Genomic DNA, 20,038 nt, shown 5'->3' on the forward strand with positions numbered 1-20,038 from the left:
CCTTAGAGGTAAACACAGAAGCGTTGTGTTGTCTCGATGAGTCAACAGCCCACAGTGGAACACTGGATACTATAGATACACAGGAATAACGCCCACACAGACACAGAACAGACAGACAGACGGGCAGACAGAGACACCAACCACATACACACAAACCACACACACAAACTGAGACACACACACACAAACACAGGAACACAGGAACACAGACACAGAGACACACACCAACCACACACCAAACTCACACTCTTTCCTCCCCCCCCCCCCCCCCCCCACACACACACACACACCCCCCACCAAAAACACACACACACCCTCCCCCGGGCCTACCTGTCTTCTGGAAGGCCTCCAGCTGTTCGCTTTTCAGCTCCTTGATGGAGGCGGTGATGGACTTGAACGCCCCCTTCAGCCTCTTGCCCAGCACCATGTGGTCAGGCTCCGCCCTCATGCGGATGCCGTACTTGTCCTTGTCCGTGGACAGCGTGAGCGTGCGCACGTTCAGCTCCTGCGGAGAGACCCACAGGGTTGGAGACGCACACAGGAAACAGGAAGCAAACCCCCCCCCCAGCCCCGTTCACCTGGCCTGGGCACACCCAGGGCAGGGGGAAGTGACCTCGTTCTGTGATCAGCTAGACGGGTGACCTTCTCCAACTCTTTCAGATCTAGTCAAGTGTATCGGGAAGGGAGGAGGAGACTTTCTTGTACGGGATGACTTCACAGTCAGTGCGTGACCGGGAGGGAATACACATCGATCAGGGGAGGCTGGTGGAGGTAGAAGTCAGAGGATTGTAATGCATGGCATGGAATAGGGAACGGTATCAACCACGTGTTCCACATGTGTAATCCATGCATTACACCGAGCCCCCTTCCTCCAATTTCTCCCTCCACCAGCCTCCCCTGATGTAGATCAGATTAGAATAGAATAGTTGATCGCCCTCCTCCTCCTCCTCCTCCTCTTCCTCCTCCTCCTCCTCCTCCTCCTCTTCAGAGGAAAAACGTGAGAGCGCGGGGTCTTGTATATCTATCTAGGTCGGGGTTCTGCCGCGTCAAAGTGGCTTGAATAAAACATGGCGGCTAACGAGAGCGCGCCGTGACAGAGGAGGGACGCGGCGCCTTTCATCTCTCTCTACGCCAGAGAGGGAAAACACAAAAACAACAAACTCGTTGACTATTCCGTGAGCCGATTCGTCAGACGTGGTGGAGCTGCGGAGGGGAGCCTCCGACGACGAGCCCCCCTGTTGCTGCGGCGCTAGCTAGCGTAGCTCCTCCTTTGAACACTGCTGACTCAGTGAGGTGATGAAGCACCCTAACTTCTCCGGCGTTATATCATCAATATTGTCACACAGGGGGAGTTGTTGTTCAGGGCATGACGCGCAGAGCCAGAAAAGCGTATACAGGGTGACGACACTGACTATCAATCACAGCGCCGAGGGCTTTATTGCTTTTATATAACGGGGGGTTACACAACAAATCAGAAGATTGTGACAGGAAAACAATGCTTTTAAGTATTTATTCTGTGACAGATCGTGGTGGTTTCTGCTCTGCGCTGGGGAAATATCGCTCCCAAAACGACAAACGACGACCGTCCACAGTGGCATAGGGATATCTTAACAGATGATTTAACCGTGACATTGTTGGTAGTAAAACCACAGCATCGAAAAGGCTCTCGGCCAATTACAATGCTTGTTTTCATCAATGTCGATGTAGAATAGCACCTCGCCAGGCCTGAAGCTCTGGGGCTGTCGCGGTTCATATACTTCTCTGGAATTCAATGCATTCAGATTCTGGAGAAGACAGGGTTCACGATTGTAATGCACTGAATTGAAAGAGGAACGGTATGAAACGCACACGCTTGACACCATCCCACATTCAATTCCATGCATTACAACAAGCCCGTCATCCGATATCTACCTCCACCAGCCTCCCCTGGTGCAGAGACCTCTCCCTAACCAGCTGTATCCTCCTCTAAATGTGTGTGACTCTCTCCTTCACGTGCTAGCCTCCTCCCCTCTAAGTCTAGAGACAGTAGCATCAGGCTAGATCAATCCCAGTCCTCCACCATCACAGGCCAGACCCGACGAGCTGAGACCAGAGCAGGCGGACCATCTGTCATCCTGCAGGAGGAGGAGGAGGAGGATCGATGCTAATTTTAGCCTGTGGCCCAGGCTCTCCTATCCATCACCCTCCTGCTGCTGCTGCTAGGTGGAGGACTACAGGTGGACGACTACAGGTGACTACAGGTGACTACAGGTAGAAGACCACAGGAGGAAGACTACAGGTGGAAGAGTACAGGTGATTACAGGTGGAAGACTACAGGTGATTACAGGTGGAGGACTACAGTGTGGGAGGCACTGGAGCCAGTGCGTCGCTCACACGTAAAAAATAGTTTCGGTTTGTTATGAGACTATGGTGGGACAAATTAGACAAGGGCAGGACGCCGCAGTCTAGGTCATTAATGGGAACCACTGTGTTCTAGATTTCCTGTGTTTGAACAGTTCTAGAATGTCCGTGTGTACAGATCTAGAATGTCAGTGCACACCTCTAGAACGTCTGTTTTACAATATACACTATATGGGCAAAAGTATGTGGACAATTATTGTCTGGGGCTGTTTTAATGGTGTGGGCTAGGCCCCTTGGTTCCAGTGAATAAGGAAAATCGTAATGCTACAGCACACAATGTGATTCTAGAGAATTCTATTCTTCCAACTTTGTGGCAACAGTTTGGGGAAGGCCCTTTCCAGTTTCAGCATGACAATGCCCCCATACACAGTGAGGTCCATAATGACATGTTTTGCGGACTTTGGTCTGGGAGAACTTGACTGGCCTGCACACAGAGCTCTGACCTCAACCCCATCGAACACCTTTGGGATGAATTGGAACGCCGACTGCGAGCCAGTCCTTCTCACTCAACATCAGTGCCCGACCTCATTAATGCTCTTGTGGCTGAATGGGAGCAAATCATAAGCAACCATATTCTAAAATCTAGTAGAAAGTCTTCCCAGAAGAGTGGAAGCTGTTATAGCAGCAAAGGTGGGACCAACACCATATTAATGCCCATGGTTTTGGGAATGAGAAGTTCAACAAGCACATATACCGTAGGTGTGATGTTCAGGTGTCCCAATACTTTTGTCCATATAGTGTATTTCCGTGGGGAGGAGGAGGATGATGCAAAAAAGGCTCCCTATTTCAGTACAGTATGTCCTCCCGTTAAAATGGAGCTGTCAAGTGACATTGATTCGATTCCTCCATTCTACGAGACGAGTATCTGAAGGTTGTCTGTGAGTCAGACCTTAAACCGCTCCCAATTCTGGAGAATAAATGCTGTTTACTTGCAGGGAGTGGGGGGGGGCACCAAGGTTAAATGTTGAGCTTTCCATCTCCCCCCCCCCCCCCCCCCACCAAAATGAAAGCGTCTGAGAGATAAGGAGTGGCTCTGACAGAGATAGAAGGGTTTGCCAGTCCAGGGCCCTGGGTACAATAGGCTGGATTACTGCAACTTTGAAGGCAATAAATCCTCTGTGAGAGGTGTTTGTTTGAGTGAAACTCAATATTAGAACACACTCCGCAAGTTCAGGTTCCAAGCTTTATCCCCTTATAAATATATTAGGATTTGAAAGTATCTGAAGTGATTGAAAGTATCTTTTTTTTGTTGGCGCATTTGAAAACACAATGTACAGACAACAATAGGATTATAGAAAACAGCATATGGAAATTACATTTTAAAAATGCTTTTCTTATCTCTTTCGATTTAATAAACGCTGGATTTCAGAAACAATCTTCTATCACCTGGAGAATAAATAACAAAATCACCTCACAAAGTCACCTGACAAACCCTAAGCCTTATGGAGCCATACGGCAGTAACACCACAGACTCTAGGACCAGAGGGAGTCTCTCCTCAGTGCCACCCACCTCCAGGATGTACTTCTGCAGGGACTGGATGTCCTGGAGCGCCTCAGCGTCCTGGTGGATCACCACTACCTCCTTCAGGGGGTACTGGGAACACAAACCAACATCGACTGTTACTGTGAGCTCTAACACAACACAACCACACACACAGACAACCACACACACAGAGACAGAGACACACACAGACACACACACACACACACAACCACACACACAGAGACACAGACACAGACACACACACACACTGTATCCACATGCCAGACAGACACTTTGACTCTGGGCTGTTTTATCTTGTTTAAGTATTAGAGGACATGTATTCTGCATCAAAGCCATGTCAACAGAGGCAGGATCTCAGGAGACAGAGAAGGGCTGAAATCAAAGATTCATGACAGAAAAATCAAGTCCAAACCATCTGGAAAATAATAAGCCTCCTAAGACCAGCCCGGTGCTGACCCATCTATGTATCTGTACCAGCATATATATATGTTTTGGGAATTTTTACCCTGCTGTACCAAAAACGTACCGAACCATGACTTCGAAACCGCGAACCAAAATGTGTGTGTACCGTTACGCCCCTAGTAGTTATGTGTTTTTAGCATGTTGATGTTCTATCAGCATGTTTTGATGTGCTAAACATGCAGTTAGATGTTACTACATAGCGATGTTTTCTTTTTAGCTGCTAGGTAGCTACCAACGCGATGGTTGCAAACACTTGTTTTGATTCAGAGAGATTTTCTCCAATTCTCCGTTTGAGGTGTACCAAGATTCAAGTAAGCATATCTTCAACTATTTTTAAGATTTCAATGTATGACACATCATTTGAAAGCTTACAATCTGCACTCTCATAATATGTAAAAATAAATTAAAAAAAAAAAATATTAAAAAAAAATACCATGCACTACTTCGGGGACTTTTTCATCAGAACGTGTCACATACAGTGGGGGAAATAAGTATTGAACACATCAACATTCCTGTTTCATTCCACTTTATTACACATAACTTTATTTGCATTTGGACTTTTCTGGTTTGTTTGAGTTAATACCAAAGTCTGGTGCAAATTTCACTTGAATAGGCTCATTGCAAATACATTTACTGGACAAAATATTGATGTGTTCAATACTTATTTCCCCCATTGTATTTGGCCTCGATGAGATGGCTCGGTGGAGAGTAGCAGGTGATGGGGGCGGGGGGTGATGACCTACCTTCACGGGCAGTGTCTTCCTGTCCCTTATCACACGGCCCAGCTCGATGACAGACTGCATCTGAGACACGGCGCTCTCGATGCGCTTGTCAATCAAACTCTCCCTGTCAGGATGAGCACAGGGTTTAACAAGGTACGGGAGGCTCCACTGGAACACATCAGGGTGGAAGATAGAGTGTGTGTGTGTGTGTGTGTGTGTGTGTGTGTGTGTGTATGTGTGTGTGTGTGTGTGTGTGTGTGTGTGTGTGTGTGTGTGTGTGTGTGTGTGTGTGTGTGCGTGCGTCCAGACTAGCAGGGAATTTTAACAGCAAAATGTCAATTCTACATTACATACTCTTAAATCAATTATCAATTACTTTCAGCCAGCTACCAAATCTATCGTCTAAGGCTTCATATTTTCTTACAGAAACCCTAACAATATGATTCAATGACTGAACCTACAAGAAACAAACATCGACAACAAAATCGGAATCAAAACACTCTGTTCCCCATCCAGGCCCATGACCACCTCAACCTTGCAGTGAGGCTCTGAGAGAGACTCTCAGCTGATAATCACACACAGTAACACTATTATGGCTCTATAAGTCGAGGACAGGATGAACAGGATACTGGGGACAGCCAATCACATAATGAGTTCACAGCGGCCTGGCTGGCAGCATCTCCGCTCCTGATTGATGGGCGACCTTAGCAAGATGTTCGGGTGTTTCTGGGAGAGAAGGGGACGTGAAGCAGTCCCTCAGCTCTTCAGTAGGTGAATGATAAAAGAAGGGCAGAGGGAAGTGTCTCTCAGCTCTTCAGTAGGTGAATGATAGACTGGCAGCCAGAGGAACAGTCTCTCAGCTCTTCAGTAGGTGAATGATAGACTGGCAGCCAGAGGAAGAGTCTCTCAGCTCTTCAGTAGGTGAATGACAGACTGGCAGGTCAGAGGAACAGTCTCTCAGCTCTTCAGTAGGTGAATGACAGACTGGCAGGTCAGAGGAACAGTCTCTCAGCTCTTCAGTAGGTGAATGACAGACTGGCAGCCAGAGGAAGAGTCTCTCAGCTCTTCAGTAGGTGAATGATAGACTGGCAGGTCAGAGGAACAGTCTCTCTGCTCTTCAGTAGGTGAATGACAGACTGGCAGCCAGAGGAACAGTCTCTCAGCTCTTCAGTAGGTGAATGATAGACTGGCAGCCAGAGGAACAGTCTCTCTGCTCTTCAGTAGGTGAATGACAGACTGGCAGCCAGAGGAACAGTCTCTCAGCTCTTCAGTAGGTGAATGACAGACTGGCAGCCAGAGGAACAGTCTCTCAGCTCTTCAGTAGGTGAATGACAGACTGGCAGCCAGAGGAAGAGTCTCTCAGCTCTTCAGTAGGTGAAAGGAACAGTCTCTCAGCTCTTCAGTAGGTGACTGATAGAGTGGCAGCCAGAGGAACAGTCTCTCAGCTCTTCAGTAGGTGAATGACAGACTGCCAGCCAGAGGAACAGTCTCTCAGCCCTTCAGTAGGTGAATGATAGAGTGGCAGCCAGAGGGACAGTCTCTCAGCTCTTCAGTAGGTGAATGATAGACTGGCAGCCAGGGGAACAGTCTCTCAGCTCTTCAGTAGGTGAATGATAAGACTGGCAGCCAGAGGAACAGTCTCTCAGCTCTTCAGTAGGTGAATGACAGACTGGCAGCCAAGAGGAACAGTCTCTCAGCTCTTCAGTAGGTGAATGACAGACTGGCAGCCAGAGGAACAGTCTCTCAGCTCTTCAGTAGGTGAATGATAGACTGGCAGCCAGGGGAACAGTCTCTCAGCTCTTCAGTAGGTGAATGATAAGACTGGCAGCCAGAGGAACAGTCTCTCAACTCTTCAGTAGGTGAATGACAGACTGGCAGCCAAGAGGAACAGTCTCTCAGCTCTTCAGTAGGTGAATGACAGACTGGCAGCCAAGAGGAACAGTCTCTCAGCTCTTCAGTAGGTGAATGATAGACTGGCAGCCAGAGGAACAGTCTCTCAGCTCTTCAGTAGGTGAATGACAGACTGCCAGCCAGAGGAACAGTCTCTCAGCTCTTCAGTAGGTGACTGACAGACTGCCAGCCAGAGGAACAGTCTCTCAGCTCTTCAGCAGGTGAATGACAGACTGGCAGCCAGAGGAACAGTCTCTCAGCTCTTCAGTAGGTGAATGACAGAGTGGCAGCCAGAGGAACCAGAGGAACAGTCTCTCAGCCCTTCAGTAGGTGAATGACAGACTGGCAGCCAAGAGGAACAGTCTCTCAGCTCTTCAGTAGGTGAATGATAGACTGGCAGCCAGAGGAACAGTCTCTCAGCTCTTCAGTAGGTGAATGACAGACTGCCAGCCAGAGGAACAGTCTCTCAGCTCTTCAGTAGGTGACTGACAGACTGCCAGCCAGAGGAACAGTCTCTCAGCTCTTCAGCAGGTGAATGACAGACTGGCAGCCAGAGGAACAGTCTCTCAGCTCTTCAGTAGGTGAATGACAGACTGCCAGCCAGAGGAACCAGAGGAACAGTCTCTCAGCCCTTCAGTAGGTGAATGACAGACTGCCAGCCAGAGGAACAGTCTCTCAGCTCTTCAGCAGGTGAATGACAGACTGGCAGCCAGAGGAACAGTCTCTCAGCTCTTCAGTAGGTGAATGACAGAGTGGCAGCCAGAGGAACCAGAGGAACAGTCTCTCTGCTCTTCAGTAGGTGAATGATAGACTGGCAGCCAGAGGAACAGTCTCTCAGCTCTTCAGTAGGTGAATGACAGACTGCCAGCCAGAGGAACAGTCTCTCAGCTCTTCAGTAGGTGACTGACAGACTGCCAGCCAGAGGAACAGTCTCTCAGCTCTTCAGCAGGTGAATGACAGACTGGCAGCCAGAGGAACAGTCTCTCAGCTCTTCAGTAGGTGAATGACAGACTGCCAGCCAGAGGAACCAGAGGAACAGTCTCTCAGCCCTTCAGTAGGTGAATGACAGACTGCCAGCCAGAGGAACAGTCTCTCAGCTCTTCAGCAGGTGAATGACAGACTGGCAGCCAGAGGAACAGTCTCTCAGCTCTTCAGTAGGTGAATGACAGAGTGGCAGCCAGAGGAACCAGAGGAACAGTCTCTCTGCTCTTCAGTAGGTGAATGACAGACTGGCAGCCAAGAGGAACAGTCTCTCAGCTCTTCAGTAGGTGAATGACAGACTGGCAGCCAAGAGGAACAGTTATTTTTCTCTACTGCTCTCTGAGGAGAACACTGACTCATCGGGGGAGTCTATTTACAGCTCTGCAGTAAATTGGTCTGCTGAGGGGAGCTACACAAAGGGCATACTAAATTGTAGCCCAAACAACAGTGCTGTTCCTGCTTTTGAACAGAGCCTGTGTGTTAGTGTGTTCCACCGTTGCTCTCTGTCTCGTCAGCCTCTCTAAAATCAAAACATGGCTTGATTTCTCCTTCTTCTACTCCAGACAACAGCCCGAGGACTGGGGTTGGTACACAGGCACTTGAAAATAATTGTCATTTGTTTCAACATTTTAGATGAGTTTGTTTGGGACGAAGTATTGTTGTTGTTTTTGCACATCTGTGGAGAATGCATCATTTATGATTCACTTTTATCACATAACACAACAGAGTTGACATAGAGTCTCTCAGATGTCCACAAACATGCGGAATCCAAGTCTGAAAAACCATCCCTTCGATATGCCATTCCAGGAGTCTGAGAGGACGTATCAAATCAATATTTACATTCCTTAAGCCAAAAATGACAAAACACTTTAGGTTAACGGGAGGAGGTAGTTTTAGATTGAAAGAGTTGGAATTTGGAAGTAGTCACAGTTAACAAAGTTTGACAAGTCACTTTGAAATTCACAAGGGGAGCCAGGGGAGAGAGCCAGGGGAGACGGCCGAGACAATGACGGGAGCTGACACGGAGTGAGAGATAAGAGGGACATCTGCTCAGAGTTAGTCCCATGGCCCCCAAAAAACACAACTTGTCTGTGTTTAGCTGTTCTACAGTTCTAGAATGTCTGTGTTTAGCTACCTGACTTGGGGGATCATGAGGTAGTGGAGGCGGGGGGGGACCGTAGCTACCTGACTTGGGGGATCATGAGGTAGTGGAGGGGGGGGGGGGGGGGGGGGGACCGTAGCTACCTGACTTGGGGGATCATGAGGTAGTGGAGGGGGGGGGGGGGGGGACCGTAGCTACCTGACTTGGGGGATCATGAGGTAGTGGAGGGGGGGGGGAGACCGTAGCTACCTGACTTGGGGGATCATGAGGTAGTGGAGGGGGGGGGGGGGACCGTAGCTACCTGACTTGGGGGATCATGAGGTAGTGGAGGGGGGGGGGGGGACCGTAGCTACCTGACTTGGGGGATCATGAGGTAGTGGAGGGGGGGGGGACCGTAGCTACCTGACTTGGGGGATCATGAGGTAGTGGAGGGGGGGGGAGACCGCAGCTACCTGACTTGGGGGATCATGAGGTAGTGGAGGGGGGGGGGACCGTAGCTACCTGACTTGGGGGATCATGAGGTAGTGGAGGGGGGGGGGACCGTAGCTACCTGACTTGGGGGATCATGAGGTAGTGGAGGGGGGGGGGAGACCGTAGCTACCTGACTTGGGGGATCATGAGGTAGTGGAGGGGGGGGGAGACCGTAGCTACCTGACTTGGGGGATCATGAGGTAGTGGAGGGGGGGGAGACCGTAGCTACCTGACTTGGGGGATCATGAGGTAGTGGAGGGGGGGGGGACCGTAGCTACCTGACTTGGGGGATCATGAGGTAGTGGAGGGGGGGGGGGGGGGACCGTAGCTACCTGACTTGGGGGATCATGAGTTAGGGGGGGGGGACCGTAGCTACCTGACTTGGGGCATCATGAGGTAGTGGATGCTGCCGGAGTCCTTCTCCTCCACGGAGGCCGGGTCGATCAGCTGACGCAGGTTCTGGTACATCATCTCCGTGATGAAGGGAGTGAAGGGAGCCTGCGGGGCGGCACAGCCAATCAGATCAGCCCGACCACTCTTATTACACTGAATGAGTATGCGCGTGCACAGAGACAGAGACAGAGAGACACACACACACACACGCAGACGCGCACGCGCACGCAGACACACGCGCACACGCACACGCACACACACACACACACACACACACACACACACACACACACACACACAGGGTGACTCACCATCAGCCTGCACATGGAGAAGAGCACACTGAAGAGAGTCTCCAGTGCCCGCTGACAGTCCTCTGTCCCGCTCTCGCCCTACAGGAGCACACAAACAATACTAGAACACTTAACACACACACACACACACGCACGCACGCACACGCACGCACGCGCGCATCTGGCAGTGAGCTAAAACCGGCCGTGATCAAAAACGCCCACACACACACATGCTTCCCCCTGCCTGCCGTCCTGTTAAAAAACAGCACTGACTCCCCCAGCTGCTGCCCAGACGATTTACCAGGTCACTGCCGCCCGATGGTAAACACAAACACAGAAAGTCACACGTACTGTATCTCTAATGTGGTGTTCCAGTAGGACATGACAGCAGTGATTCATCTTCAGCGAGCGCTCGGCTCTGCCCTCACCTTGAGACGTCGGCGGTTCGTCCTCACGTACCAGTTGGTGAGCATGTCCACGAACTTGACGAGCTTGGGCACCACCGTGTACAGCCGGTAGGCTGCAAGGAGAAACCTGCGTTAGTTTTGCATGTCTGGAGGACGCGGGGCTGACAAGGCTCTTTTCTCTTGATAGAACACCCTTCACACACCTGGGGGGGTGTTGCATAAAAGGGCTTTTCAAAAGGTTACACTTCCTTGACTTTCCCGTTTACCATTGCCTTAAGTTTTTAGTCAGTTGCACAAAAAGACAAGGGCTCTTTCTTTTGATAGCACGACATTCAAACATCAATGGCCTGGTTGCATAAGAAGAGCTTAAGTGAATTTTGACCCTTACCTTTTCCCTTGTCGTCGCCTTAAATTTTAATCAGTTGCACACAGACCCTTACTTGACCCTCCCATAGGCACAGCTAACTGGCAGATATGCCTGTCGTCAGTACAGTACAGTGTAAAAGTGGGTTTAAAATGGATTAAAATTCCAAAAAACTAAAGCAACTTAGTTAAGCAACTTATCATGAAAATCCAGATCATTAACCGCCTTATCATAAAAATGTGTCTCACATGACCCTTTCCCGATATCACGACGTCGACGCCGGGACCAGCGTATGACGGAAATGGCCTACGTTCTGGTCGTAGCAATAGTCCCACTTTCGTGGTGCATTTAACATATACAGTGGCAAGAAAAAGTAAGTGAACCCTTTGGAATGACCCGCATTTACGTATAAATCTCTAGAACCATAGAGTAACAGCTAAAGGCTTGAAGGAATCATTGGAACTGGCTAACATCTCTGTTCATGAGTCTACATGAGTCAAGTACATGATGTCATCAGATATTGGTCAGGGTCAGTGTCAATCCCGATTCTAACTCACTCAATGCAAGAAACTAAAATTCCAATACATTTTTGAATTGAAAAAGGCCCATCGATTTCCATGACGGTTTTCCCGTCTTGCATTGAGTGAACGTAAGCGTGAATTAACCCCCGGAGTGCCCATCAGACAGCAGCTTATCTCTGTGCTGCCGGTCTCACCGTCCATCTCAGCCTTGAAGAACTGGATGAGGGACTGAGTGAAGGACTGGACCCATTTGTCCATGATGTTGTCGCTGGGCTTGGCCGTGTTCTCGTTGTATGCAAACTGAATGTCCTCCTCCTGAAGGACCCAGACACAGAGAGAAAACAGGGGTTTATATAACGGAGCTTGTGGACAGACACTTACTGTTATAGCGACTGTATTGTGTGATCGTCGCTGTTATATGGGAACCACTACTATATGTACCACCGCTACAGCCAAAAGGGAGGGAGGGGGGAGGGAGGGAGGGAGAGAGGGCATGCTGGAGGCTGGAGGGAGAGAGGCTAGGGAGAGAGAGAGAGAGAGAGAGAGAGAGAGAGAGAGAGAGAGAGAGAGAGAGAGAGAGAGAGAGAGAGAGAGAGAGAGAGAGGGAGAGAGACAGGTGGGTGACAGTACCTTGTGGAGCCTCTGGACATTCTGGACCAGGAAGCGGTAGGCGTTGTACCAGGGCAGGAACACGTCCTTCAGAACGTCCCGGACACCGTCCTCTTTGAAGCGCAGGTTCTCTGCCCTCACCACGGGAGAGTTGATCAGGTACAGTCTGGGGGGAGGGGGACCCAGGGGAGGGGGGGGACCAGGGGGTGGGGGGGGGCAGGGGGTAGGACCAGGGGATGTGGGGGAGACCAGGGGAAGGGGAGACGAGGGGAGAAGGGACCCAGGGAAGGGGTAGGACCAGGGGAGGGGGTAGGACCAGGGGAGGGGGTAGGAGATGGGGAGGGGGCAGGAGATGGGGAGGGGGTAGGAGATGGGGAGGGGGTAGGACATGGGGAGCGGGTAGGAAATGGGGAGGGGGAGGACATGGGAATGGGGAGGACATGGGGAGGGGGGAGGACATGGGGAGGGGGTAGGACATGAGGAGGGGGTAGGACATGGGTAGGGGGTAGGACATGGGGAGGGGGGAGACCAGGGAAGGAGGGAGACGAGGGGAAGAGGGCGACCAGGGGAGGAGGGAGAACCAGGAGAGGGAGAACCAAGGGATGGGGGAGACATGAAAGGGAGAGGTGTAAGAAAACACTGCAATGGACATACACAATCTGACAGCTCTGGGGTTCTCTCCTCTCATCCTTCTTCCAGTCTCCCCTCCCTCCTCCCTCCTCCCTCCTCCTCCTCTCCCTCACCTCCTCTTACATTCTCCCTCCACTCTCTCCTCTCCTCCCCTCCCCCCCTCAGTCTAATCAGTGTTCCTGGAGAGCCCAGTTTGGAGTGATGGGAGTCTTCCCAGCACAGCAGCAGCAGCAGCAGCAGCAGGAGTAGCGGTCAGTAGAGATCACACAGCGTTATTGACCAGAGGAGACCCTGGTGGCAGGCAGCTCCACAAAGCACTTTCCTCCATTCCTCATCACAGGCCTCTGGTCAATCACCATGATGTAACGACCTCCCCATCTATCTCCACTAGCAGGAAATGAGGTCATCAACTAAACCCCCCCCCCCATCCCTATCCCCATCCCGACACTGTGAATACCGTTAGAGCGTTAAATATGAAGGGGAGAACAGATGCCCTCTTAGCTCGTCCATATCTCATGAAGTCAGAGAGGTGAGTCGGTGACCTGGAAACGACACGTGTAAACATGGGAAGGTGCTGTTTACCATTCCATTGCCGCTCCGTTAAGGTACTAACTGATGGTATAGTGGGGGGGAAAAGGCACGATTTCATAATATCACATAAAAAAAAAGGGGGGGGAAAAGAGGGAAATCACGGTATGGGCTAATCAGCTCCAGCTCTCGTCTGAAGCATACGGACAGATTAAATAGTGCTTTATTCATCCACCATATGGCAACGGCACTGTAGAGGCCCTGGGCGCTATGTAAAACACAGAGGAAAAAATCAATTAAAACCTCCTGCCACATTGTATACAGCATAGTCTTAGGAGAGAGGCTTCCTTCCCCTCCTTCCCCCCCTCCCCCTCCTCCCCCTCCTCCTCCTCCTCCTCCTCCTCCTCCTCCTCCCCTTCCTCCACCCCTTCCTCCTCCTCCTCCTCCCCCTCCCCCTCCCCCTCCCCGATACCGCCTCCTTCACCTCCTCCCTCCTCCCCCACCACCTCCGTGCCAACATGGCTGACCTGAGGGCATCCGCTCCGTAGCTCTGCACCACAATGCTGGGGTCCGGGTAGTTCTTCTTACGTTTGCTCATCTTTTGTCCGTCGCTGCATATAGAATATAGAAGAAAAAAAAGTACAATAAAAAGACACACCATCAAAAACCTTCCATTAGGTATTCAGATGAGCCGTTGAGTCGTTCCAGGTCACTAGATGTTTAAGACACACACACGTTTGAACAGCGCTGGGCTCTGACCTGAGGGCCCCCCGGTCCATATGAGCCCCCCCCCCCCCCGGGCTAAATGTCATGGCACATAGTCGAGGGGGAGAAAGCACTAATCACATTATGGAGAAGAGAGAGAAGTGGAGAGAGTGTGTTACCGTGATGAGGGGACGGGGAGGGGAGAGAATAGGAGGGGAGAAAAGAAGGAGGGAGAGAGGGGAGAAGAGGAGGAGAGAGTAAAGAAGGGAGGGAGAAATGGAGGGGAAAAGAGGAGGGGGGGAGAAAATAAGGGGAGAGAAGGAGGAGGAGAGGAAAAGGAGGGGAGGAGGAGAAGAGAGAGGGGACGGGAGAAAAGGAGGGGAGATGGGAGAAGAGGAGGAGAGAAAAGGAGGGGGGGAGGAGGAGAAGAGGAGGGGACAGAAGGAGGAGAGAGAAGGAGGGGAGAAATGGAGGAGGGGATAGAGAAAGGAGTAGAAGAGTCGGAGACTAACCTGGCCAGAACCAGTCCGTTGACGATGACGTTCTTGAAGGGGGGTTTACCGAACAGGGCCGTAGACAGGACCAGCAGGGTGTAGAACCTGGGACAGGGAACACAAAGGCGTCCGGTATTAAAGGAAGCTCATTCCGGGTGGTACCGGGGGCATTGGGCCAATCCCTATCTTAATATACACGCCATTTAGCTATTTTATCCAAAGCGACTTACATTGCAGTTAGTGCCTACATTTTTTGGTACAGACATATTATGGTCCCAGCGGGAACCGAACCCACAACCTAGGCGTTGTTAGAGCCACACTCTAACCGACTGAGCCACAGAGGACCATGCATCTCCACTGCTTCAAGTGGAAAACATCATGATAAAGTGACCTTGTATATCAAAACCGCTGTGTCGATAAAACATATTCCCAGTTCATTCGTTTTACATGGATTTCATCTAGCATATCTGTTTATTTAGTGATAAAGAGAGACCCCCAGGTCCTCACCATCCTCTGGTCTGGTCGATGCCCTCGGCGATGAAGTCGGCGGGGAACGTGTCCTCGAACTCCTTGCGGTTCTGGAAGGGGTAGTGCGCCTGGGCGTAGGGCATGCTGCCGCTCTCGAACCAGCAGTCAAACACCTCCGACACCCGGCGCAGGTCGCCCTTCCCGCAGCGGGACGGGATGGTCAGGTGGTCGATGCTGAAAACAGACAAACAGCACGTCTGGGTGTTAAGGCCAATGCACACGGCGGCGATTTTGTCGCACCGCCGAATTCGATTCCATTGTTTTGAATGAGACAATGCGCACGGCGTGCGATGCGATTTTGTCGCACGACAACATTCGATTCTCCATTCACACCCACTCACTTCGGTGGTGTGAATTGAGAATCGGATGTTGTCGTGCGACAAAATCGCACGCCGTGTGCATTGGGCTTTAGAACTCTTGTCAGTGACGGGACGGTCTAGGCTTGGTCTACAGAACACAGGACGGTCTAGGCCTGGTCTACAGAACACAGGACGGTCTAGGCCTGGTCTGGAAAAAATAACAAAAACATAGGCCTTTGGTTTGAAGTGTCTGATTATTCTTACAATAACACCAGTCATCTCTAGAAATACCCCACCCCCCCAAAAAAAAATAACTGTTGCGATGGTCTGAGGGACCATGTCCGTTCTAACTCATTCAACTTCTAGCCTGCCAGTCTACGGTCTCTCTCTGCCCAGTGTCTCATCCAGGTAAATAGATAGATAGAGCTAGATAGATAGATAGATAGATAGATAGATAGATAGATAGATAGATAGATAGATAGATAGATAGATAGATAGATAGATAGATAGATAGATAGATAGATAGATAGATAGATAGATAGATAGATAGATAGATAGATAGACAGATAGATAGAGCTAGATAGATAGATAGATAGATAGATAGAGATAGATAGATAGATAGATAGATAGATAGATAGATAGATAGATAGATAGAGCTAGATAGATAGATAGATAGATAGATAGATAGATAGATAGATAGATAGATAGATAGATAGATAGATAGATAGATAGATAGATAGATAGATAGATAGATAGATAGATAGATAGATAGAGATAGATAGATAGATAGATAGATAGAGATAGATAGATAGATAGATAGATAGATAGATAGATAGATAGATAGATAGATAGATAGATAAATAGATAGATAGATAGATAGATAGATAGATAGATAGATAGAGCTAGATAGATAGATAGATAGATAGATAGATAGATAGATAGATAGATAGATAGATAGATAGATAGATAGATAGATAAATAGAGCGATAGAATAGATAGATAGATAGATAGATAGATAGATAGATAGATAGATAGATAGATAGATAGATAGATAGATAGATAGATAGATAGATAAATAGAGCGATAGAATAGATAGATAGATAGATAGATAGATAGATAGATAGATAGATAGATAGATAGATAGATAGATAGATAGATAGATAGATACTTTATTGATTCCTGAGGGGAAATTAAGGAATCCAGTGTAGATGTCTAGGATCATTCACACTCTTCATAAAGTAAACCCCAGTACGGCCCTGTGGCTCGAGGCGTCATGTAGCTTTCAGATGCTAACAGCTCCGGTAGGACCGTGATTCAGACGCTTCCCTCTCAGGAGGCCGACTCGTTAGAACAACAATTAATTAAAGATAATTAGACGCCCCTGAAAGTGATCTGGCTGTTGTTCCGGAGCTGCCCTTTGATTACACAACCACGCACACACACACAAACACGCAAACCACAGACACACAAACACACACACACACAAACACACACAAACACACACACAAACACACACACACGAACAACTGAGCAGAACCGAGACATGTGTCCTTCGCGCTCCCATCGCAGCAGACGATCAGTGACTCACCTCTCCCGATGCAGGTCGCTTACTTTCACTCCTGACAGCTCCTCCAGCTCTGCGATCGACCCCACACACACCACCTGAGACACACACACACACACACACACACACACACACACACACACACACACACACAGGGGTTAGACACTCTACCGGTGACTTCCTTTTCTTGACCTCTGTGCGTTTGGTTACAGTAGCGTGACAGAGCAGAGAGGAGCGGCGGTGCTTGGGATGGAGATGGAGGAGAGGAGACAGACAGGGGCCCATTCCCCCTCCCCCCCTTCCTCCCATTCTTCCCTTCCCCCTTTCCTCCCTCCCTCCCTCCCTCCCTCCCTTCCCCCCATTCTCGGGCATAATCACTGATGAAACGTGACTGGATGGGTAAAAAAAGAAAATCAAGCTTTCCACTAGAGTGATTTCACCAATCGAGTCGTGTCAGATCAGTGATGTCTTCAGGGAAGAGGAGGACAAAAGAAGGTAGTTTCAAGAGTATTCAAACAGGGACAGGTAAGGATCCGAGGTCAGGGGTCAACCGAAATATATTAATAACTGGAGTAAGTCGAGCCGGATCCATTTTTGTTTCTTCTGTGGCTCGACATCTTCGAGCACAATTCCAACAGGCGGGCAGACAGTCATTCATCTGGTTCCCGCCCAGCCAGCCAATCCCGGTTCCGAGCCTCAGACGCGCCAACGCCCAGACAGCGGTCCGCTAATCGGGTTCTAGTAAAAGTTTGTTAGAAAGTGTGTTAGAAAGGCTCCTGTGAGGATTCAACTGTGCTCCTGCTCCACTTCCTCAGCAGACTTCAGGTAGCTGGCCCAGATATGGCCGTCATGGCGATGGAGGAGGGGGAGGGGAGACAGAGGAAGAAAGAGAAGAGAGAAGAGAGAGAGAGATAAAGAGAAGAAAGAGAGAAGAAAACCCAGAGGAGAGAGAGAGAGATAGAGTAGAGAGAGAGATAGAGTTAGTAGAGAGAGAGAAGGAGAGAGAGAGAGAGATAGAGTAGAGAGAGAGATAGAGTTAGTAGAGAGAGAGAAGGAGAGAGAGAGAGAGAGAGAGAGAGAGAGCGAGCGAAGATCCACTTTCTGGCCCTGTACAAGCTCAGGGAGGCAGGGGTGGCTCCAGAGACCGCCTCCTAGCAGCGGCCACCAGGCTATTTCCAGGAAGCGGGTCGGTGTCCTTGTTTTAGTCACCGCCGCTCTGCTCTGCCTTCCTCAAAGACTCAAACAACCCAGTTCTGACATCTCAACCAAGTTAGTCTCTGGCTGGCAGGGCAGATAAACAGACATTATAGTCCCTCTCTCCCACTCTCCCTGTCTCCCTCTCTCCCACTCTCCTTGTCTCCCTCTCTCCCACTCTCCTTGTCTCCCTCGCTCCCTCTCTCCCTGTCTCCCTGTCTCCCTCTCTCCCACTCTCCTTGTCTCCCTCTCTCCCACTCTCCCTGTCTCCTGTCTCCCTCTCTCCCACTCCTCCTTGTCTCCCTCTCTCCCACTCTCCTTGTCTCCTCTCTCCCACTCTCCTTGTCTCCCTCTCTCCCACTCTCCTTGTCTCCCTCTCTCCCCTCTCCTTGTCTCCTCTCTCCCACTCTCCTTGTCTCCCACTCTCCCTCTCTCTCTGTCTCCCTGTCTCCCTCTCTCCCACTCTCCTTGTCTCCCTCTCTCCCTCTCTCCCTGTCTCCCTGTCTCCCTCTCTCCCTCTCTCCCTCTCTCCCTCTCTCCTCTCTCCCACTCCCTTGTCTCCCTCTCTCCTCGTCTCCCCGTCTTCCTCTCTCTCTGCTCTGTGTCCCTGTCTCTCTGTCTCCCTGTGTCCCTGTGTCCCTGTGTCCCTGTATCCCTCTCTCTCTCTCTCTCTCTCTCTCTCTCTCCCTCTCTCCCGTCTCCCTCTCTCCCTGTATCCCTCTCTCTCTGTCTCTCTGTCTCTCTGTCTCTCCTCTCCCTCTCCCTCTCTCCCCGTCTCCCTGTCTTCCTCTCTCTCTGTCTCCCTGTATCCCTGTCTTCCTCTCTCTCTGTCTCCCTGTATCCCTGTATCCCTGTATCCCCCTCTCTCTCTCTCTCCCTCTCTCCCAGTCTCCCTCTCTCCCTGTCTTCCTCTCTGTCTGTCTCCCTGTGTCCCTGTCTCCCCGTCTCCCCGTCTCCCTGTATCCCTATATCCCTGTATCCCTCTCTCTCTCTCTCTCTCCCTCTCTCCCTGTCTCCCTCTCTCAGCCCTGTGAAAGGAGGTGGTATAAAGGTTGCTGTTCGGGTACCTTTGAAGTTGGATAAGGAGTAGAACTTAGGAGTGAGGAAAGGGGGGGGGTTGCGTATTTGTTATTTGTTTATGTTTCATGAATTATTCACGAGTTAGTAGGCGATCTATAGCGTTGCCGGGAAATAACTGACTTACAGTACACTTCTCGGAGGTGCGATGCTAGACTTTGACTCGGCGCCGCTGCTATCTCATAACACACAAATAACTCTGGCAGAACCACAGCATATTAGTTGGCAGATATGATATAGACGTGGGGAAGGGGTATGATATAAAAGTGTGAGAGGGATAGAACGTGCCTCATCTGTCCTTCTGAAGTCCTGAGAGCGTTACTAAGACGCCCTGACCTTTACTTTCTACTCTCCACAAAGCAGAAACTGGTCCACAGGGTCTTAGACAGACAGACAGTTACTGCCAGACAAATAGACAGACACACAGACAGAAAGACAGACAGGCAAGCACTGACCTCCTCAAAGTCATCGCTGACCCACAGACTGACAGACAGACAAGCAGTCAGGCAGGGAGGGAGGCAAGCAGACAGACTCACTGACAGACATTCAGGCAGACAGGCAGGCAGACAGGCAGGGAGACAGACAGACAGGCAGACAGGCAGACAGACAGACAGGCAGACAGGCAGACAGGCAGACAGGGAGACAGACAGGGAGACAGACAGGGAGACAGACAGGGAGACAGACAGGGAGACAGACAGGGAGACAGGTACTGACCTCCTCATAGTCGTCACTGACCCACAGAGGGATGGGCGTTCCCCAGTAGCGGTCCGAGAGACCGCCCAATCACGTGCGTCCCTCAGCCAGTTCCCGAAACGCTTCTCCCTCACGAACTCAGGCACCCCTGGGACGAGAGGAGGGAGTCATGGGGGATGGGACGAGGGGAGACGAGGGGAGAGAGAATAC

General features: G+C 50.3%; 1 protein-coding gene across 1 annotated transcript in view; it reads right to left on the minus strand.

Moving 5' to 3' along the window:
- iars1 (isoleucyl-tRNA synthetase 1) overlaps window positions 1-20,038 on the minus strand; it is a 61,869-nt gene that overhangs the window by 12,873 nt on the left and 28,958 nt on the right. Inside the window, 14 exon segments of the mRNA XM_080545480.1 lie at window positions 331-505; window positions 3,911-3,994; window positions 5,110-5,212; window positions 9,909-10,030; window positions 10,237-10,314; window positions 10,644-10,735; window positions 11,702-11,822; window positions 12,138-12,282; window positions 13,802-13,885; window positions 14,492-14,578; window positions 14,981-15,175; window positions 16,889-16,962; window positions 19,850-19,902; window positions 19,905-19,974. Coding sequence (XP_080401606.1) covers window positions 331-505; window positions 3,911-3,994; window positions 5,110-5,212; window positions 9,909-10,030; window positions 10,237-10,314; window positions 10,644-10,735; window positions 11,702-11,822; window positions 12,138-12,282; window positions 13,802-13,885; window positions 14,492-14,578; window positions 14,981-15,175; window positions 16,889-16,962; window positions 19,850-19,902; window positions 19,905-19,974 — 1,483 coding nt within the window.

This window comes from Nansenia antarctica, assembly GCF_963989245.1.
Source record: "Nansenia antarctica genome assembly, chromosome: 15".
Lineage (NCBI taxonomy): Eukaryota > Metazoa > Chordata > Actinopteri > Argentiniformes > Microstomatidae > Nansenia > Nansenia antarctica.